This window comes from Adiantum capillus-veneris, chromosome 3, assembly GCF_014529385.1.
Source record: "Adiantum capillus-veneris isolate H3 chromosome 3, ASM1452938v2, whole genome shotgun sequence".
Classification (NCBI taxonomy): Eukaryota; Viridiplantae; Streptophyta; class Polypodiopsida; order Polypodiales; family Pteridaceae; genus Adiantum; species Adiantum capillus-veneris.
In genome coordinates this window covers 86,272,172-86,295,274 of record NC_140933.1, presented here as the reverse complement: position 1 = coordinate 86,295,274, position 23,103 = coordinate 86,272,172, and the positions used below count along the sequence as shown (strand labels likewise).

Here is a 23,103-nt window from a genome sequence, read left to right as displayed (position 1 = left end):
AGTAATAGTTTAGCTAATCAGAGCACCAAACCCACCATCGTGCAATAGAGATTAGTAAGCAAGACAAGGAAATAACCCAAATTGTATTGGTTATCAGGGCAGACAACGGCATCTTTAAACCAACCACTATGCAATGACCACCAGCCATAGGGTGGGGAAAAACCATAAGCAGTGATTTCAATGTAATATTTGGTAATCAAACAGAGCTGAAAAAAAGGCCCATGCCAGTTTTTACAGAAATATCAGGAGGAGATCACTAATACAGTCAACAAAACATCCTCTTCTCAAAGTGTTAACCCAAGCGGAACGAGACCTAAGTATGCAATAAGTGAAGCAAAGAATATCAGTGAACGACCAGAGTGACTTGAGTAGAGAGCTCCATTCTTTGCAACAGAAACGCAATAGCAAGTTTCAAGCAGTCACGCAGAGCACAACCAAAACTAAGTGAGGGACAGAGATGCACTCTCACCTTTAAATAGAGCAGGTAGGGAGGTTGCCATAACTCCAAATCGCGCAGATATCCAGGCGCTTAGGGAGATCTCCAGCAGAGCAAATGAAGCCGCCTGCGCGGTGCCAGGAAGAGGTAGCCAGAGTAATCACGACAGGGTTTTACCCGATGAAAAAAACCACTCAAGTATTGCGATGGGCTAGGCCCGGTAGTGTTACCCATAGGAGGTGGTAAACAAGACCTAGGAGGTAAGTGAGCTCGGGCACTCCCTCAAGTGAGGTGGAGTGTGTAGCCCTTTCTAACCATAGCCTTATCAGGCTTTTTTTAGAGGGGTTTTTTTTTTTTTAATCCATAGAAGAGGTAAAAAGTATTTTGAAGCTTTCTTTTCATAAGAGAAAAAATATCAAGAACCAGTGAAGCAGCGCAGTGTGTGTGTGTGTGTGTGTGTGTGTGTGTGTGTGTGTGTGTGTGTGTGTGTGTAAACCGGGAGAATTTCAAGTTTGCCCTTATTTTCTTCGGTTAGGAAAAATCTATTTTTCTAGCCCGGGAGCAAAACGTTTTGTTTTGGGATCAATTAGAGGGTATCTCAGGTGGATGCCGTGTGGAAAGCAAACATTTTTCCTGGTTTTCTTGAAGGCAATCTAACGGGGTTTTCGCAGCACTTGAATATGTCAAGCAAGTCACTTTTTTTTTTTGAAAAGCAAGTCACCTTTTGCAGCAAGACAGAATCTCGCCACCTTGGACAGAAGCTCTCAATTCCTTACGTAGTCATTTTTTGTTGGGCCCTTTTCATAGTCATTTTTTATTGGCAGCAATTTCGCCAAAAGCAGCACAATTGCACAGTTGAATATGCACGGTTAAATTGAATATGCAGTCCCTCTTCTTCTTCCTCGTCGGCCTCGCCTACATGGGCTATCTGCAAACCCCCAGAGGCTTCGACACCTACGGCAATTTCTACTCTACTTGGTCTGTCCTCCTCTTCTTTACCTGCAACTATGCTTGCGCTATGTGGCATCATCCTCCGCATCGAGATGGGCCTCGTCATCCACCACGACAACGCCGCCACCGCCAATATACTGGCCCTGGCCCTGCTCGCCCGGCCCTTGCTATTGCCTTTCACATTCGCCAGCATAGCCGCCTCTCCGCCCTCCATGCTCCCTTTCCTTTGCTCGCTCTCGATCGCAGGAGCCGTTGCGTATTGCATAATCCAGGTAACTGCTTTCGCTCTGCTTTCAGCTGGGCGCGCTCCTTAGGTGGTGGCCACACTCAAATTACATTCAATCACAAGGTTGTCTTGCTTTAATTTTGGCTTGTTTTGTCTTGTTATTCCTCGTGTCGTCATTTGCTTTGGGATATCGATGTAATGCACTCCCTATGTTGGGATGTTCCCTTTTTCAAGTAGAGTCCTCTCGCAAGTTTCCCTCCCGAGCCCCTAAGCCCTTGTAAGCTCATTCCATAAAGATGCTTATGGTCCTTCGATGGTGGCCACACTATCATAAATGGTCAAATTACATTCAATCACAAGGTTGTCTTGCTTTAATTTTGGCTTGTTTTGTCGTGCAGCCTTGTTTTCTCTTGTTATTGTTGTGCAGCCTTGCTGAGCGCGCTCCTTAGATGGTGGTCACACTCAAATTACATTCAATCACAAGGTTGTCTTGCTTTAATTTTGGCTTGTTTTGTCTTGTTATTCCTCGTGTCATCATTTGCTTTGGGATATCGATGTAATGCACTCCCTATGTTGGGATGTTCCCTTTTTCACGGATAGAACGATGGTTTTCTAAATGATTTTAATTGTTGGTATATTGCATGCATGAGATGTGCAACACGTGACATAAATGCCGTGCTAAGCAATAAATCTACAAGCAAGCTACTTTATCAGACTAGTCGTAAGGAAGAAACTAAGGTAGAATGTTAGCTTTCAGACTACCTCAATAGGGTTTCATTCAACCCAATTCTTCACCATGTGCTTCTCCTATTTTATTGATGAAGAAAAAGATGGTACTATGTGTATATGCATATATTGTTGTGGATTGAATGCAGTTACTATCCAGAATAAGTATTTGTTACCAAGGGTAGATGAATTGTTTGATCTATTGAATGGAGCACACTATTTTTTTTCAAAATAGACCTATATTTATGGTATCATCAAGTAAGCATAAGGCTCCAAATATATCCAAAACTTCCTTTTCAACATGGTTCGAGCATTATAAGTTTTTGGTCGTGCCTTTTGGCTTGACCAATGGTCTAGTGTTTTAAAACCATACATGCAAAAGCTTGTTATCGTTTTTCTCAATAACATCCTCACTTATAGTTCTACAAAAGAGAAGCATTTGAAGAATCTTTGACAAGTTTTTGGCTTATTGCATCAACAAAACCTGTATGCTAAGGAGAATAAGAGTCATTCTAAAAAATGAAATTTTACTACCTTGACCATATTATTTTTGCAAGTAGGTGCCCGAAACAAGATTTTCCTGCTGGGATTAGTGCGAATCTCCGTAGATGAGAAGCAAATTTCAAGAAGCAAATCCAATGCGAGCCAGGCGGTCTGGCGTGTGTCAGGACACCTGGCGGCACTTGCTGGTGGACAGCAACGCATGTTTTTGGCTATTTTGTGAGATTGTGGATCTTTTTACTCAGTTGTCGGGACGTGCTTCTGTCTGTTTTCGTTGCGTACGCAAGTTGTTGCTGAATCTAAGCAGATGCAGGTAATACGTGCTGTACTTTTTTGTTTATGCTGTCGATTGTGTGCTAAGTTCATGTCAATAGGCTGAGAGCGTGCTGTATTGTGCTGCATCTTGTTGTTTCATGCAAAGGGCTATGGTTCGCCTCAAGGCAGTGGCCCGATGCAGGCAGCATCCAACTGAGGGGAATGTAGAGGGCTGCTGCAGGGGGCACGGAAATGAGGGCAATGTGGAGCCCTCCAGCAGGGAGTACCTAAGTGAGGGCAATGTGGGGGCCCGCTGCACACAGGATGCGACTCAGGGGAATGTAACAAAAAAACGAAAAAGGCAGTCATTGCCATCTGCTACTAGCAGGACTGAGAAGCCGAAGAGCTGTAGGGTTATGGAGGTTAGTGTCACGGTATCTGTAGGGGGTTGCGATATTGATGTAGATTTGTTAGGTTCTATGCGCACATTTCTTGAAAAGGAGACAATTGCTGGTCTTTGTGCTGTTGAAAGAGGCGGCAGTCTTTTTCACTTGCACTTCCACATGGTGATGCGGCTTTGGACTAGCTCGTTGGTCGCAGCAAATAGGAAAGTGAAACAATACTTGGGTTGGGATAAGGCTTTGCCTACTAGTGGGATGGTGCTTTGCCGTGCGTTGAAACAACGTAATATGCATACCTTTGAGGGTATGCTCGGCTACTGCTTGAAGGACCAAGACCAGCCGTATTTTCAAGTCGTGATGCACAACATTCATGCAGACGAGATTAACAAGGGAATAGAGCTGTACAGCTTGTATGGTGGTGACGACTTGAAGAAGAAAGTTTGTTTGACGCCCGCAAATATATTCGATAGAACATATATGTTCTGGAAGTTTAGATTGGGACATCCTTTGGGAAACGATTTCTTGTCTACCATGCACAAGATGCTAAAAACTGGGAAATATTATCCGTCGTCGGCGTGGGTGACAGCTTACCAAGGCCGGGGGATGCAATTAGGCAAGACGAAAGCTCTTTGGAGATGCATGGTTTATCCATCAACCACAACTTACCAAGATGTCTCTAGTATCTTTATCAACAACGATGAGCATACTACAACTCACCCACGTGCCGACTGCTTCCACTCCCGCTGGCAAGGAATTGAGAGGTATGGTCATCAATATGCATAGGAATGATTTTGATTTTACACTTTGCTAACTATCAAACATGTTCTCAACAGTCCAGCGAGTGTGCGAACAAATGACGAAGATGACTATAGTCAACAAAACGGAGCAAGTCCGCAAATAGGCGATGAGTACATTCCTTTGGTGCATAGTGTTGGTGTGACAACTGAAGGGGATCGGGGAGCACCACAGACGGAGAGTGAGAGAGAGAGAGAGAAGGAGACAGACACGATGTGGGTGGGGAGACTCCAAGAGTGAGCAGCCCCCTATACACTTATGCTATGTATAAGGTATACAAGTCAGTGGGCGCCCAGACTCTGGGCGGCCGGGCAAGGCACAGACGCCTATACCCCAACAACCTCCCACTTAAAGGCGATTGTGCCTTTAAGCAAGAGAACATAGTCTAAAGACTACAAAAGGCGAGAGAAAACCGCTCTCAACCGATGCCCACTGGCTGGCTGTGATCGTGTGCATCCGGCTGTCCTGCTCCCGTGTAAGTCCGTACACCACCAGACGTACCGCACACGTACTGCAAGTATGTACACAATACCTGCATATCTCCCTCGTGCACTATGCCATCATCAGTCAACAAACGACTGACAATCCCAACTACATATGCTCCCACTGCAGCTGCGATATCCGGTCTCAAGATCAGCATCTCATACATGAGACCACCGAATGCCGATGCAATGCTAGCGGGCCCTGCTAGCTCTACGGAGCATGCATCAACATATATGTCCCTGGCAATAGGCATCTCTGACTGACAAGGCGTGTCAGCCACATGCATCTCCTGACTGTCCGCAAAAGACGCATCAACCTGTCGTGCAACCTCAGAGTAAACCAGCTGCTCTAGGTGTCTGCTGGAAGACATATCCTGCATAACTATATCCCCATGCTCACTGTCGAGCATAGAAAGGAATGACTGCATAATCGCTGACATCTCAGCCTCCTCTGCAATCATCCACTGCAAACATGAACACTCAATCTGTTGTGACTCACTAGAGCTCTCATGCTCTAACTCCGTATGCATAGACTCTTGCACAACGTCCTCCTGTCGTGACTCACCAGAGCAAGACCGCTCTACCTGTCTATCCTGCATAGAAGTATCTAGCACAACTGAGTCTCTGCTTTGCTCAGTCACTAGCAAAGCATGCATGTCTGACTCTGTCACCTCTCTGTGTGACTGCTCAAGTCGTGCCCCAACTGTGTGCACAACGAGCTCACTACTCTGCACTCCATGCAAAGCATCCTGCAACCCACAAGCAAAAGAGACTCGCCTGCTCTCTCGCTCTCTACCTGGCTGCGTGATCACAGAGACAACACCGTCTCTCGTGTGATCCACATGCAATGGGTAACGTGTACCACTCCTGGCACCTCTCGCAATCACTAGCGAACCCAAATGCATCACAAAATCTCGCTCTCGTAGCGAAATCTGACATCCACTATCCCGTAACTGTCTGACTGAGATCAAATCCCGTCTCAGATCTGGCACATAACGCACATGACGCAGGGTAAATCTCATACCACTGGGCAAGGACAAACATACGTCTCCTGTACCCTCAATGTCATACACAGCACCATCAGCCATGTGCACACAACCAAGTCTCCCACTAGAAAACGTGCTAAACCACTCACGATGCGACGTGACATGGAATGTAGCATCTGAATCTAGTAACCAATGTGAAGACAATGTGCAATCCGATATGCAATCCGTAGACATAAGATCGTATGAAGACAAGCTAGATGTAAATGTGACATCGCCATCACAAGCATACTCAGTAACCACCGTACTGATCTCACTAGCATCTGTCATGCCCAAATCTGCATCACGCATCTGTCGCCTCCTTTGTCTCAAACGCCTGAAACATCGACGCCTAATGTGCCCTCTATGTCCACAATGCCAACATGTCAAGTCTCTATGCCGTCGAGACTTGCGTGTGGGACCAATCTCTCCCATGGACATAGAAGTGGGACTAGACTCCCCTGTAGACATGGATGTCGCGTACATAGCATGTAAACTCTGCCATAAAGCATGAGTTGTAGTCTCCCTCGAGACCTGCCAGTAAACAGACTCAACCAGATGCAAATGAATTGTAGACATGGCTAACTCATCAAGATCCTGCCAATCATCATCACGCATAGACTTGGGCTTCGCCGATAAACCAAGCAAGGGTTTATCCTGCCCCAAATCTGCCAATGCAACAAGCATATGCTTCTTCCAAGCAACGAAATCTGCACCATCAAACTGTGTCAGACCATAACGCTGGAAGTCAAATGAAAAATCAGCCATAATGCTCGCAAAAGAGCAAGCAACAATGAGTAGCAAATGTCAACCAAATCAGCCCTAAACTGGCTCGAATTGCATCAACAAAAGTCTGCAAATATGGCTGTAAAATATGGCTGCAGATCAGCCCCAAAATTCAGCTCTTAAACAGCTGCATAAACAAGTCACAAATGTGTCCCAAATCAGCCTACAACTGAGCCATGCATGGACACCTGCAAAGAGGAAACAATGGCTGAAAATTCAGCACCCAAATAAGCCCTCAAACCTGCCTGTAAACTTGTAAACCTGTAGCTGAAACCTGCTGAAAAACCTTAAGCCATTAGTGCTCGAATCCGGCTACCTAGCTCGTAGCCACACAAGCATACATCACAATACTCACTCCTGTGAGTGTGCCAAGATAACTGTACGCCTGTCAAACCCGTGAGCTAATCACCAAGCCCACACTGTGCGGTTAAGGTTGCATACACACGCACAAATCTCCCACCTGCAGAGAACACCGCACACAAATGCTGAGTGCAACCCGCAATCTCTACCTAGATCGCATAAATGATGCGCATAAAACTCCTGGGAAAATTTCGCCAGAGTTTCGTCAGTAAAACGGCCACAAAACTAGTAACCAAATTGACTGCACGCTCAAAACCATGAGCAACCAAAGCGCATCAAACCGCACTCCAAATGCATGCACCAATCTCCACACTTTGCATACATCATTGCAAACACCTGCAAATCTAGTACACAAATATCTGCTCTACCTGTGACTGTTAAAAAACATGCTCGAGGCATACATTGCCGAGCTCAAAATGCAATCACATTAGTCTCCCTGAGCATCAAACGACATAAGGCATACATCGTATCCTCCCACCTGTGAGGAAACTTGCAGCAAATATCACTCTCACATCTGAGAGCAAACCATGTGTGGAATCCTCGACACACAATAAACAACTGTTGCTGCTACAGAAAATTCAGCGTTCAGAATTTTAAAATTCTGATATGACGAGCGCGTCCGGAGCGTGCCAAAACCCCAAGGTAGACTCCTGGATCATATGTATCCGAGTCCGGGTGTGAAAGCTATGCCAAAAACAGTGTTTTTGGGACCCGAGAGTGCACAAATAAACTTGCTGCTGTACCTGCTGTAATTCAAAGCATAATTTCAGAAAATAAACATCACCATCGCGTCCGGAGCGTGCCAAAACCCTGACCTAGACTCCTGGATCATGTAGATCTGACTCTGTATGACGGAGCTACGCAAAAAACTGCGTTTTAGAGCCCGAAAATGGCAAAAACGAGCTGCACACAGTCTTGAACCTGCTCCTGCTCCACTCTGCGTGATGCAATGCCCTCTCAATGCAAGCTCCAACACAAGAGCTCTGCCACAACAGCATCCAAGCACTCGAATGTCAAGCTCTCCTCCGCCGAGCACTTCTCTAACGAGCTCCACTGAGCTCAAAAGCTCCTCTCACCAAGGAAGCTGCAACCGCCTCCTCGACCAAGCTTGACCACACCAAGCTCCTAAGCTCCAAAGACAATGCTCCTCAAGCTAAAATCGCTCTTCGTGAAACTCCGCGATCGAACTCCACCGTCGAGAGCGAGCGAGCTATCGCCTCGAAGCTCTCAAAGCCGTCGTGCTCTCCGCGGTCACCATAGCTCTGATACCAATTGAAGGGGATCGGGGAGCACCACAGACGGAGAGTGAGAGAGAGAGAGAAGGAGACAGACACGATGTGGGTGGGGAGACTCCAAGAGTGAGCAGCCCCCTATACACTTATGCTATGTATAAGGTATACAAGTCAGTGGGCGCCCAGACTCTGGGCGGCCGGGCAAGGCACAGACGCCTATACCCCAACAACAACAGTTGCATGATACAATGTATTGCTAGTCTATTGTAATCGCTTCTATTTCTTGCATGTGATGAGACTAAAAGTTTGTATTCTGTGAGTGCAAGGTAAAATGGACCAGGTGAACTTGGTGGACTCAATGACAGATACGCAAGTAGATGAGTCGCTAGATGAGATTCAAGATCCACGATTGGAGAAGGTCGAGGACATGGTGACAAAAATTTTGCATGAGGTCTCGAGGAATCAACCAGAGGGTTATCGAGCTCTTCGATCTGATCTCTTGGACACAATAGATAGATTGAAAGACGGAATCGATGAACGTGAAACAAATCTCGCTGATATACAGGTTTCCAAGCTAGAGGAGAAAATTGCAATGCTGCGTACTGAAGTGTCGAAATTGAAAACATAGCTCAGCAAGTTGAATGCATTGCTATGCAAGCTTGCGAACTTGCTAAATAGACATCTTGTCGACTAGATTGTCAATATCTCCTGGTCTTTTTGTGAGGACAATGTACACACCTACTGGGTTTTTTTGTTGGTGCAGACTCTGAATATTTGCTGGCGTTTTTGTGAGGAGAATCTGGACAGCATCTGGGTATTTTTTCTCTCCACCCATTTTGGTTATTTACTCCCAGCAGATGTAACTATCGACCTGATAACAGAATTCTGACAATCATCTCGACTTCCAGCTCCATTGTCTCGCAATTTTTTGATTGTGTTTAAAATTCATGTCAGCATAACAAAACACTATGCTTCGTAATGCTGAGATACGTTTTCTACGGAAACAACCGGATACGATTTGCTGATTATGTTCAGAATTGTTGTTGATGTCGCAGATTGTCATGTTGTTGTCTTCTGTGGTCTCAATTTGCTGATTATGTTCAGGATTGTTGTTGATGTCATAGATCGTTGTGCTTTTGTCTTTCGTTATGATGTGCACGTGAACAAGCGTAAACTATGCTTTTGCTCTAAACTCTTTAAGGAAACATGGAATCTTGCTAATTAATTAATCTATGAGTAACATACAGCCAATAGGCTAGAATACACTTGTGAATAGTATAGCAACGCATACTTCCAAAGTGGATGTTATTTTTCAATGGCCTCATCATACTGTTTAGGAAGTAGTCCAAATTTCCTAAGCTTGGTAGTTTTTTAATGTACATTTGTTCAAAATTATGCAAAGCTTGTTGTTCTTGTGACAAACCACCTGAAAGGAAAAGGCGAGAATTTATTATAGAGAGAAGATCACCACCATAGTTTAGACATCTCAAGGTAGCTTTAGCATCAATACCTATACTTGATATAATTGATCTACTTGGACCATTTTTTTAAGAAATAGTTGCTAATTCTAGAGGTATTGCAATTTTACTTCTAGAAGGTAGATCAGTGGCTTTCAAGAGTAAGAAACTAGTGCACAACAAAATTTTCATGCCTACAAAAAGAGATCTCTATGCTATAGTGCATGTGCATGTAAGCAAGAAATCATAGTTGTATGCTATAATTATGTTGAAAAAAATTGTGGTTTGAATGATCACTTTGTTTTATTCTTTTAAAGATAAGACACATATTTTTTTCCACTTTTGGAGAGCTCAACACCTAGAATGTTGAGCGAAATTTTTCCTTGCTTGATCTTGCGCCACCTCTATGGTGACTCTTGTATCACCCTCGTACTTACTTGGAGTTGGATACTCTTAAAGAATCCTTGGGTGCTCGCTTTTAATGGACTGTGGAAAACCAAGGCACCTTCTTGATGGTGGCTCGATTGGAGAAGAACAAACACTTGAGTTGCTTAGTGGAGGGATCCGTTGGGGCTGGTGAAGAGAGGAGAAAGGCTTCCCTCACCAAGGTGCTCTTGATGAGTCCTAGCCTACCTGTTTTGGTGCAGGTTGATCCACCTATGGGTATGTGTGTGTGCACGTACGTGTGTGTGTGTAGCTGTTAAATCTTAGATAATAAGACATAACTGAATTTTTACATTCAAAAGACAGCTAGTAATGGAACAAGGACTAGATATGTACAAAAATAACTCAGTATTAGAATCATTTAAGTACAATGTTTGTAAGAAAGAGATCCCCTTTGAGTAAGCAGAAAGTAAATGAACTTCCCAAGTCATCAGTGAGTGTTCCATCCAGAGTAAGATAGCTTGTCAAAGCAAAAAAAACCTTCCAAGATAAGATAGAGTCCTTACCTGCATCCATCCAAACAAGACAACAATTCAGTTAGCCATGGATGTGTTTTACAGGTATCAATGGACCATACCAGTTGTTATCCATGTCCATCTTATAAACTTTTTTTATTTTAACAAGCTTAGTGATATATGAAAAAATGTTCTTCTTTTTCCTTCTTCATAAACCCAAGTTATTAGCAAAAAAAACATCATTCTGATTAGAAGGCCACCACCCCTTCTAATCCAAGTGTCATAGTCTCCTATCAATAAATCTTTCAAGATTAATGAAACCTAACCGAAGCTCAAAAAGACTTCTATTATAGTTCAAAAAAAGTAATAAGCTAGTTTATGTTTGTTTTAGATCAAATAAGTTAAATGTTCATCATGATATATGGAATTTACAACATCCTATAGTGTGTATGACTATTATCAGATAAATCTCCCAACTCATTACGTCGTGAGGGCCTTCACACACCAATCAATATGGAAGCAAGAGAGAGAGAGAGAGAGAGAGAGAGAGAGAGAGAGAGAGAGAGAGAGAGAGAGAAGGTCGGAACTTGCATGGCATGCAAAATCCACGGATTGCATGTAACTTTTCTCCCCCCTTTTCTCTAATGCGACTACTTGGCTCCCCCCTCCAACCCCCTATTTATAACAAATAGGGGCCCTTATGCCACCATCTTGGAGCGTGCTCCGTAGGACCCTTGTCCTTCCCATAGGATTGGCACGTGGTTACTATTTAACACCACTGTGTGACAAGTACCTCTAGCCATGCATGATTATAAGGCTAGTCTTTACTTCCAAGTCATGCACTGAGCAAGAGCATATGATATTTGGGTAGGAAGAAGTTGTTTTTAGCGTTTGAACACTAAGGTCATGGCATTTAATAGCAAGGAGACCATAGTGTACATGCAATCCCATTAATGTCCTTTAGTTTGTAAAATTTCTTTGGCTAATGGAATTGGTCAAACAATTCATCCATACAAGGTAAGTATTTATCATGGCTTGGCTATAGCCTTATAGCCAACACACATGTGCATGGGCCCATCTCTCATTTACCAAAAGTGTAGGCAACACTCATGGGCCTTGAGAAGATCTTCTTAGTAAACTTGGTCCACCTCTTGGGCCTTAGAGTGGCTCAAACAATAAGCATTTTAGACCCTAGTAGCACCTCAATGCCATGGTCCACCTCACAAACCATTGGTAAATACATTAGTAGATACTCATGTAACAAATTGTTTGAAGTAGCTATGTACTTTTGAACTTTTATCTCTATCGTTGGCCTTGGATTATTTTTTTCCTGTTTAAGTTGTATGATGCCGGTGAAGTAGGGTATCTGGAAATGTCGTTTCATCCAAGGTAGGTTTTATCACTTGTTTCAACCAAAGTATCATTCAAACATTGGAGAATCAATGTGGTAGTGACATTTATGACATGTATGGATAGTGTTCTACGTCCATATTTAGGGAAAGTCATAATAGTTGTCTAGACTATATGCTTGTACATAGTAGGCTATCTTTAGAAAACCTAAGACTTTTATGCATAGTATTGGAATTTTTTTTTAAAAATGCATGCTATTGCAAAAGAAATAATAAGAATTTCTCCAAAAAAGGTTCACATACTACCCACATATTGTCTATGAAGAGGGAGCATAAATGTGTTGGGTGAAGAAGGGAATATAGAAAGCAGCAGGTACACATGGGCACACACTGGGAGATGCATACACACATCGATGGTATTAAAGCATTCTCCTTACCAATGATATTAAAGCAAGCACCTTACCTCCTACAGGCACCTCTCCTCCTCTAAACCTCACATTGGGTTTTATGGGAAGTGTAGTTGTCATGGGAGCTTTGGGTGTATGTCTTGCTCAACTTCGGATTTTAATCAAAGCCAAAAATGAGCACTACGCATTTGTGTCACAATTAAATATATTTTGCTACTTCAAGGCTTTGCTATGAGATTTGCAGATTTTATGGATTTTCTTTTTGAGAGCACACTTATTACCATTTTTTGTTCTTGGGTGTTAGTGTTGTTTCTGCACATCCACCACCTGTACAAAAAGAGAAACTTAGATGCGATGGAAAAGATGCCCAAGCACATGCTTTGATTACTCTATTTGTGAAGTAATATATAATCCCACATGTACAATCATGTACAACTTCAAAACAAGCATAGGATATGCTTGCTTCTTTGTGTGATGTGTGCAATGAAGACCGTCTAGCTTCCTGGAGGAAGAAACTTAAGGATTATACAAATGGCTAAAGCTGGTTCCGTGGATGTACGTGTTAGTGTTATCAAAGACGTGAAAGAGCAATTGGCAAACATACATGACATTATTTGGGACACATCTCTCATCTCTGCACTACTTGAAGGGTTTCTAGATTCTTGTTAAACTTAGCTTTCTACACTCTTTTTGTTTGCAAAAGGAAATTTAATTTCTACACTTTGATGAGGTTGCGTCCCTCGGAGGCCTTAGTCACACTTCACAATCAATATTTGTGTAGCCACAATCATGGCATGCTTGTGGCATCTCTATTTGCCTCTCATCAAGCCTTTTGTGAGTTTCATTTGCAAGCATGGATTGTTGAAAGACCCTAGGAACTACTGCGTTGTGTTCTCCACCCAACCTTCTCCTATTGTAAGTGCCCCTGGCCCCTATCTTCAGGACCCCTTTCCATCACAACTGTAGGCGGGAGCTTTACTGGTCCTATGGTCGACTCCTAGGACCTTTGTCCGCCAAAATCGCTTGTCCACTTGTGCTTATTTTTTACCTTTTCCAAAATCCCATAATGCTCATGGGCGACACATGCTATTAGTTAGAAAGCAGTGTGCTCACAAATCCTTCGGATTCTTGTTTTGATAATGGACTACTGTAGCAAAAGACATTCCACCTGCACCCCTAGATCCAATAGATTCTTTGGATTACCACATAATAGAAGATGCCAAGATTCGGCAAATTTACAAAAAGCTTAGACCATGTTAAGGACAAGGTATTCTGCTCTCAAAATAGATCTTACTTAGTAACATAACAGACAATCGCAGGTCAGTACATATTTTTTCTATACATAGTGAATGCTCATAATCATGGATGCCTTGACGATGCTTATGGTATTGCTCGCAGGGGGCATAGAGCTCGTAGAAGTTGTGGACTCTTTCACTTTTACAAGCTACCTACATATTTGTCATGCCTTGGGCCTGTGTATTCCAACACATCAAGCAATCTCAACCGTCCATTACATTAACATTCTCACAGTGAAAAGGACGGGGACAGTGCAATCAACAAGATTCCACCAATGGAATTCACCAAGACAATTCCAACCAATCATATCACACAAACGAAATTCCAACCAATCAAAATGCAAGATTAGGAAAAAGATTACAGCACCTAAATGATTCTAAACAACCACACACACTAAGGTCAATCTGAGCACGAAAATAGCCATCCTGTACACATTAACAGAGTTGACATACTTTTAAAACAAAAAACAAAAATTGTGAATAGTGATGGCAGCACTCACGCAGGTTTAAATGAAAAGTAACTGGGCAGAGAAGTGCAAGGTCTTTCCTCCATGGAACCTGTACATTCGTAGCAGAGAAGACACGTTTCTTGCAGCCCATAACCCTCACAACCACGTAACAAAATGCTTCAAAAACTTATGAAAAAATACATGGACACGTGGAGCCTTATGATCGGGCATGACGGTTAAGAATCTCCCCCACCCCCACTGTTCCAAGACACGCAACAGGCTCGGCTCCTGCCTCGCCTGCTCCGGACCGGAACAGTGGGGGTGGGGGAGATTCCCCACCTCATCATTCATCTCCTAAAAAGGCTTCACCCATAACTTGTAGCGAGGCAGTGACAGCATTCCTCTTAACTCAAAATTCCCCACTAGAGCTGAAAAGAGCATCTTGTAAGTGCCATAACCAAGGACTCTAGCAAGCCGTCAAATAGCTGTGTGATTACAGAAAAAAATTCACCTTTTTGGCCGTTCTCCAATGTACAGACTTGGATTGCACTAAGTGAGGACTCAAAAGTTAATGTAGAACCAAGACGTGAGAAATTTCCATAGACGTAAGTCTGCTTCAGGCTTCTTTCAGAAAGAGACCAAAATATTATGGTAGCGTCATAAAAACCAGATACTCATGTATCTTTCTTTGTATCACTCCATGAATCAACAACTTTACATGTAAATGACAGATTTAGAATTAAAACATTGGAACATCTGGAAGTCTCTACTTGCAAGAGACATGCTCGAGAAAAGCTCTTTGCTTAGTAATGATTACACACAGGGCCTTCGACTCTAGGCGAGACAACATCATACATATAACAGAGAAACCCATGGGAAGATAAAACCCGTCAGACATGCATATCCTTTTCCTGCACAAATAACAAAAAACATCTTTCCTCATCATTACCCCATATGACAGAGAGAGCAACATTCACCAAAAAGGGTACGAAGCAATAGTTGATACAACCACGACTGCTCACATAAAAGATTATCTCTGTTCTGCACCTTTTAAGTTCTCTCTCAATCAAAACTGCCCACATGAGTAGACCTGCACTACATGGTGAACCGACGCTCCCAATTTCTCTGTTAGTGTCAAAATGAAAAACGCTGTTTTCTTTTATGCCAATAATTTCCATCAACTGTAATCATCATACTCGCTTCGTGTTTGCAATGATGTCAAGCATCTTGTCATCCACATCTAGTCTTCACTCCACCTAATCATGCCTCTCCTGTCCCCCCTCCATCTTTCTCCATAGTCATACTATTTGTACCTCTCAATACCACATCATGCTGCTCAGTTCTCAACTTCATAGCACAACAAGAGGACAGGCGTCGCCGGACCCCTTTCTCACAATTGTGCATCACCGATTAGACCATGATTGGACATTTATCAAGACACAATTCTGAACCAAGACAGGAAATATGGCCCTCTCGTCGCTTGCCTCAAATGCCACAGAAAACAATGAAGACCAAGAAGAGTATGCAGAGACAATCTCAAAACACGTCTCAATACAAGAGCTTTCCATTTTCAGGGAAAAAAGCACAAAAAGGTTGAGCAATAAATACAAAGAGTGCATGCCTGAGCAGGGAAACCAATTTCTCCCCATGTCCCATAGCTTTCAATCCGTGTCAAACTGACTATCACTACTTTCATTTGCATTTCTTCTAATATTGCATGGCCCAATGGCATTCCCATGTGTCTGCAAGTTTTGAAGAAGCTGAGAGACAAAAGGGCTGATAGAGCTACTCTCAAGTGAGAAATCGTTTCCATTACCAGCAATGTGCACAAGAGCTCCACTTAGTAAAGCCAATGCATTCTGCTGATTTTGCGCAATTTGTAGCTGAATCTGCATCATGGCAGCTTGATGTTTGATGCTTTGCATTTCCATCTTTTCTCGCCACTCCATCTTTTCGCGCTCCAACTTCTCATCCCTTGCCCTGTCCCTCTCTCTCTCCATCTCCCTCCTCTCACGTTCTGCTACGACATGTTTCTGCTCCCACTCCTGTCTCTCCACTTCCCGCCTATCAGCCTCTTTATGCCACATCTCTAGCATTTCCCTTCTCTCTTTTTCCCACTCTTGCCTCTGTCTTCCCAGCTCTGTCTCAATTGATGCCTGCCTCTTCTCCCATTCTCTTTCTCTTTCCATAAGCTTCTCCTCTCTTCTGGCTGCTCTCTCATTCAGCTCTGTGAAATGGCTAGCAAAAAGTGCTAGAATTTTGGAGTCATGTGCATTTATGTCAAAACTCAAGTCGAGCTTCCCACAATGGCGAGTGCGCTTCAATCTGGTGTAAGCTAGAGCACTGCCTTCGTCATCTTCATAGTCCACATCTGCATCTTTCAAACTATCCCCAGCAGTACCATCGTACCCAAAGTCTAAGCCATTAGTTAGATCACCATTTTGACTGTCCAAGACGGCTTGATCGACCATTGATGCTGCTCCATCTTTGACGGAGGGAAGAAGCAAAACCCTATTATGATCCTCCATACTCATACCATCATCATTTATCAAATCTTTTGAAAGACAATGCATACCAGTACTGCCAGGAAGGGGGCCGCAACGCACCGAATGCGGTTGGTGGCGTGGATCCTGCTGTGACAGAGCTGAGATTAAATGGGTGCAGGGAGGAGCCAAAGAAGAAGGATGGGAGGGTGTGAAGAAGTCATTGACATCAAGCTCCTGATCACCAAAGACCTCTTTGTATTTAAGGAAATTGGACCACTGGGAGAGCCCATCCGCCCAATCAAAGGCTTCAAGCTCGCCGGCGAGTTTGCGTATCTTGGCTTTGACACCCAGGAACTGATGGCGCATGTTTTGCACTTTGGTCGAGGCATCCTTCCATGTCCATAGCCAGGGGTAGGCAACAGGATTGCGGGCATGAAAAAGCGCGTTCACATGGGCAGCGATGGGCTCGAACTTGCGCTCCCGCGACTTTGTCTTGGACAGAAACCCCGAGCTCAAGAGCTCGCCATACTTGCAAATCAGAGCTTCCTCTTCCTCCTCTGTCCACTTCTTGCGCCTCAGCGGCATGATCAATTTTACAAGACTGAAATCATGCAAACGTTGGGTTAAATTGTGACATACCAAGCTCCAAAAATTGGAATTTGTGTATGTACTTTGATCCTTTTAGGCCTACATAATCCTAGTCACTATTGCACAACTTACAAGGGGTCCCGAATTAGGCAGTGTGGCATGCGCTTAGCAGAATCGAATCACCAAGTAAATTAGGGATTGATAAACTAGGGAGTAAACCAAGGTAGAGTACACTCAATAGCATAGTAGTGACGCTTTGGTGTGGGGATTTTGACATCTCTAGTTCAACCCCGTGCAATACAAGTGCGATAAACTAGGCGGTGAAGTCACATATGCCAGGGGTGCCATTTTTATCCCTTTAGAGAATTGGATTGTCCATATCATCAAGTGATCGTGGGCCATTAAGCTCCCCTGGGGGACAAGCCGTGCTAGGGCATGGAGGCATTCCAGGAGGTTGTCAGTCTCTCGGTTGAACACAGTACATTCCACTTTGACACTTGTTGTGTTTTCTAACTATTGGAATCTTCGATTTTATTCTTCAATCCTCTCTCCCAACCATGTGCACACCCTCGAGTGAATTAGCTTTGATTGACTCCAAACTTAATAGGAAATTTCTTGAGACTATATGGAATAGAATTGGGTCGTCGGACTCGTAATATGACACAGGGAAGAAAATCGATTTTCTCTGGCTACCAGATGTAAGTCGACTTTTCGGGTTTCAGACTTACCTACTAATTTCTCCTAAGTGCCTGGAATCTCATGCAATTGACGGAATCTCAAAACGACACTTCGATAGTGAGAAATGTCACCTAGAAGGTCGTAGAAGTCGATACTCAGTTTTGCAAAATGCTTGCAATGTAGGTATCCACACGTAGAACTCGATGAGACAAACACAATGGTGCTCTCGGAATTCCGATGCGACAATCGTGCAATGCAATGCGAGAAATTGAAAGTCACAGTAGAGAGTAGAAAACACACGACGTACAAAGAAAACCTTATCCGCTCATCATACATGATAATGATCGTACAAAAAACTTTACAATGTTGCCTTTTATATTGTGGCTCCGGGTTTTATGGTACAAAAGCTAGATTTGTCGCAATAGGATCAGAAATTACATTTTCGGTTCCAAAATTACATAATGGCAGCAGATATGGGTTTTGGAAGAGATATCACAATCAATTGGAATTACAAGTGTCATCCTCGACATGAATCAAAAACGAGGTTGGTCGTAGATGTAGGATCGTCTTTTGAAGTAGTGTCGTGCTTTCTCTTATAGCCCTCCCTGATATTCTGTTGCTAAGGCTCTGTCTTTGGGAGCAAAGGGCTTCATTGTGTCTGTTGAAAGGAGTTTCATTTCATGGTAACTCATGAACCGTGCTCGGATGTCATTGACTTTAGGTCCAAAAAGGGTGGTGTCATCCAAGCTTCTACAATTAAATCCTCTTATTCATTTCTGAGCGTATGTAGCTTAACATAAGCCTCGTTAAGATCACCTTGTAGTGTTAAGATTGTGTTTTGATCCTGTGTGTGCTCTTGCATAGACACATTATACATGTCAGCAGCTACCATTTGGAGTGCTTGGTAATAGGGATCGATCATGCTCCATTGTTGAGCGTGTGGTGCTAGATATGGGAAACCAGCCATCTGATTTCTTCTATGACCACAAGAGGATGCTTGCTTCAACCTCTGAAATGATTTATCACACTCTTCTATCCAGTCAAAGGCTACAATTAAATCATAGAGAGGCTTGATAATGATTGTGTACATGTAGAAAAACTTTTGGTAGTATCCACAATGTCCCATAAATTTTATGTAGTGTCCACAATGTCCCATGAATCATTGAACCTCTTTCACTATTTTTGGATGTGGCATGTCCACAATCACCTTGATTTTGTCCATACCCTTGGACATTCTGTTGGCAGACACAATATGACCCAAGATTTTGCCATGTCCAACCATGAAAAAACATTTTTTTGGATTCAGGTAGATCTAAGTGGTGTGGCATTTCCCAAAAACTTTTTTTCGATGCTCTATATGGTCCTTGTGTTACATTGAGTGCACACATAAGTCATCCATATAGATTTCTAAAAATATACGCAAGTACTCTTTGAAATCATGAGCCGCGAGTCTTTGGAAGGTGGTCAGTGAATTTGTCAGCCAAAAAGGCATCACCCTATAAGCAAAAATGCTACATTCAATCATAAAGGTTGTTTTGTGTTGATCTTAGGTTTAATAGTCAATTGGTTATAACCTTAAAAATGCTACATTCAATCATAAAGGTTGTTTTGTGTTGATTTTAGGTTTAATAGTCAATTGGTTATAACACTTTTAATTTTCCGTTCTTCTTAGGTACCACCACAATTGGGGATACCCAATCCGTGTGCTCAATTTCGTAAATGAATTTAGCTTCCTTTAGCTTATCTATTTCCTCTTTGACTTTCTTTGCAAATGTCGCATTGTAAGTGTAAGGGCATTGTTTACTTGTCTTAGCATCAGGCTTTAAAGAAATTGCATGTTAACAAATGATAGGATCAATCCCCTTCAAATCCGTATAAGACCAGATGAACACATTCTTATATTCCTTGAGCGCCTGAATTAGCAACTCTTCTTCATCGAGTGATAGATCCATAGCAATATAAGCAGGTTTAGGCTCTTCCCCCGGTTTTGCAAGATCTATTCTTTTAGCATCCTTAGGTCCATCATAAGATTTCATTGGTTTAACCTTCTCCCTCATTGGTTGTTCAATGATGGTTTTGCAATCTTGAATAGTGTACTTCTTGTAATGAGAGATACACTTATTCCGTCCTTTCCTGACTCTTCCTCGTTTTCATTTTCACTCTCCATATTAGTTGTCCAAACCTCTTTCAATGTCTGTTTCAGTTTACTGTACTTCTTTTTTTGCTCAACCTTTGTCCATTTAGGTTTGCTAGCAGCATCCACTGTTTTTTATGCACCTTTGGGAGATTTTGTCGTTTGTCTTACTGTGGGTTTTGGTTTTTTTGGTTGAAGTTGGCTTTCTAGTTACTTTGTATTTTATGCAATCAAGGGCCCACTAATCTCAAGTAAGACTGTTTTCCTTCAATGTCTGGCATTGGATTGTTTTTCAATCCCTTTTTTGTGTGCTCTGTAACGTTGTTGTCTTTTGGGTTTTTGATTTAGAAAATCAAAGAAATTTTCAAATTTTGTTTCTAGATCACTCTCATGGCCTTTGATTTTTCCTCATTTGTGCTAAGCTCTATGTATCCATGAGTATCAAGGGTGTCATAGTAACATTCATCACGTAATTCCTATCTTGCTCCAAGATGTGATGGATCAATATCCATGGTAAGATCTCTAATAGAAATCTCATCTTGGATACGCAAACACTGCACTTCAGTTTCCCATTTGGAAGAGAATGGGGTCTAGGAGGGTCTCTTTATTCGGTAGTTTAAGGGAGTCAAACCTCTAGAATTAGAAAATCAATCAAAGGAAAGATTTTGAATTCAAATAGGCAAAATGGTTAGTTTATAAATTTTCCCCTTGAAATGAAATTTAAAATCTAGCAGGCAAAACTATATCATGTAACATACCTATGGAAAGAGCTTAGCGTGTAGATTACAGATATATAATCTCCGATCAAATCGGAGATCATGTGTAGGAGTTATGGAAGGATAAAGTTGTCCATCCCTTGGGGGGGAAAGTGTATCCTTTGACCACTCTTACACCCCTCTTACACACCCACCATTCTTGCACACATGGCATGCATCTATTTGTCAAAATGTTAATCACCTCCATAATCTGATGGAAAATAAATAGGCCCTCCTAGACCCCATCCTCTTCTCAATGCAATCCTCATTCCACTTCACCAGTCTCAGTTGTTTCTCGGGGATTTCTATTTGAATTCACTCTGATCGTGCGAGAAGAAACTAAGTCCCAAGCCATTTTCATCACAAAACTTGGTATGTATGATCTCATTGACACACACATCTAAGGTGGCCATAATGTGAGTCCACTCCAAGGGTTCCATTTTTTCTTTAGGAAAAGGCTCAAGTATATAGTCAGGATCTTCAAAAGGTCTCGCTCACTTTCATTTGTCCTTAATAGAACTATCGCAGTATGAAGCTCCACATATCCATAAGTGAGCTTTAGAGCAACCATGCAGGGAATTCATACTATGTAGAAGTTTTGCAGAATTGAAAAATCCTCTACAGGTGTTCTTTGTACATCTCTATAGCTATGGTCAATTAGGTTGATGTGGGAAGTGTTTTCCATGTGGCACAAGTAGATAAAATCATAGCCCCAGTCCTGAACCATCTTTAACTACCACATGAACGGACTTCCTAGAATAACATCATAGTTACTCTCAGTACCAAAGTCTACAATAGCACACATATTCTCATACTCAATTCCACAAGAAGTCATCACCATGTGTTCCAAAATACCAATAGGTTTTGCAATATAGCCATCAACTAGCTGCAATTTCATTGAGTTCGTATAAGGGTAGGTTTTCCCCAATTCTCTCAAAAATTTAGTAGCAATGGCAACCCCCACCCCACTATCCAGTATTGCAATGGTTTCTACTCTTTGATACTCTATGGGTAGTGTGATGTTCCCCTCTTCACCTTCGTAGTAATCATCCACTTTGTTTATGGGAACTCGATTTGCATCATTTTTGGGTTGGTTCCACTCTTCCATTTCTAGGTTTAAAGTTTCAATTGGGTTTTTGATTCCCATTTTCTCAAGACATTTTCTAACATCTTTCCCCATATGCGATCTTATTTTTAGCAGTTCAGCCACAGTTAACGTGCATCTCACTAGTGTTGACATGAGTTCTTGCAACCCTTGAGAATCTACAATTGCTCTGATAGTTCCTCGTTGTGATGGTAAGACTATAGATTTTCCTTCATAAGGACCCAAGTAAGAAGGAAACTTCCTAAAGATTTCCTCTCTACTATCCTTCAATTTCTTTTTACCTTGGTCATTGTACATGGACTGCATGTCCAGGTCGACATCAATCACCCTTTGACAAGGTCAACTTCAACAATGGGTGATGTCATCCCATCTTGATTCTCATCTTTCACTTTCCTGACCATCTTCCAAAGTTCCTCTTATAGCCTCTGGCACATTAGGCAGTATCTGGTAAGCAAAGTTATTCGTAGTGTTCTCTGCCACTTGATTTATCAAGTCTTTTTGACATGTGTATGTGTGTTCTTCCTCTGGAATTTGTTTCAACCCCCTTCCCATTTCTCGTTCGTTAATTTTTTCCTTTTGGTCTTCCCTTATGGCTGAAATTTCATGATTTCAGTTTCCTTCACTCTCTTCTTTCACTTCATTGGGGTCCTTAGGATCTACAAATGGTTGGGCAATTATCCTCTCTTGGACAGGCATACTACAATAATTCATTTTTGTATTTGATGAGTATGAAGATTTGGCTCTACCACTAACTCATCATGTCTTGAAAATTGATCAAATTGTCTTTAAGTTCAAAGACAATGCTTTTCTATTGTGTCTCATTGAGCATAGATTTCCATGCCACCCATAGTATTAGTTACTATGTCCAAAACAGTGTGTTTAGTTCATATTGTATCATTGGGACATTATGGCACAATTAGTTTCTTTGATGTATCAATAATCATGTCCCCTACTATTTTGTTCTTTTATAAGGCTTGCAGCCTATCTGGAGCTCTGTGTACTAGAGTAGTGGCGACATAGTGCCTTGTCTAGTAACACTTGTAGCCTATGAAGCTTGTTATATTCCCATGTTTGATTTTAGCTCTTTTAAAGTTCTATAACAATTTTTGGTGTTGTGCCAAGTAGCACAATGGTCGTGGCACTTGACGTGCCTGCTGCTTCCATAGTAACTGGTTTATGTTTCTTTTCAACATGGGATGTTGCTGGTTTTTTTGCCCTAGCACCGAGTGTAAGGCTCGCTTAAGGAAGATAATCATTAGTCGCATTCACAATTAGGACATTAACCTAGCATGCTAATTGAAAGATGATGTAAGCAATCAAAATACAAA

General features: G+C 42.3%; 2 protein-coding genes and 1 pseudogene across 3 annotated transcripts; 2 read left to right on the top strand and 1 right to left on the bottom strand.

The window, feature by feature from the left end:
- The first annotated feature begins 3,253 nt into the window (after positions 1 to 3,253).
- On the top strand, positions 3,254 to 4,176 carry LOC147461241 (uncharacterized). The gene is made up of 3 exons (XM_086505204.1): positions 3,254 to 3,319; positions 3,431 to 3,934; positions 3,991 to 4,176. The coding sequence occupies exons 1-3, from the start codon at positions 3,254 to 3,256 to the stop codon at positions 4,174 to 4,176; spliced, it is 756 nt and encodes a 251-aa protein (XP_086361330.1).
- A 17-nt stretch (positions 4,177 to 4,193) lies between these two features.
- On the top strand, positions 4,194 to 8,867 carry LOC147461240 (uncharacterized; annotated as a pseudogene).
- A 6,701-nt stretch (positions 8,868 to 15,568) lies between these two features.
- Positions 15,569 to 17,132, bottom strand: LOC147461239 (uncharacterized). Of its 2 annotated transcripts, XM_086508839.1 has the most exons (2): positions 16,605 to 17,132; positions 15,569 to 16,514 (listed from the first exon to the last, which is right to left on the bottom strand). In XM_086508839.1, the coding sequence occupies exons 1-2, from the start codon at positions 17,098 to 17,100 to the stop codon at positions 15,691 to 15,693; spliced, it is 1,320 nt and encodes a 439-aa protein (XP_086364965.1). In that variant the 5' UTR covers positions 17,101 to 17,132; the 3' UTR covers positions 15,569 to 15,690. The 2 variants fall into 2 exon arrangements, with proteins under 2 accessions (XP_086364965.1, XP_086364964.1); XM_086508838.1 differs by having other exon boundaries at positions 15,569 to 17,132.
- Between the last annotated feature and the right edge of the window lie 5,971 nt (positions 17,133 to 23,103).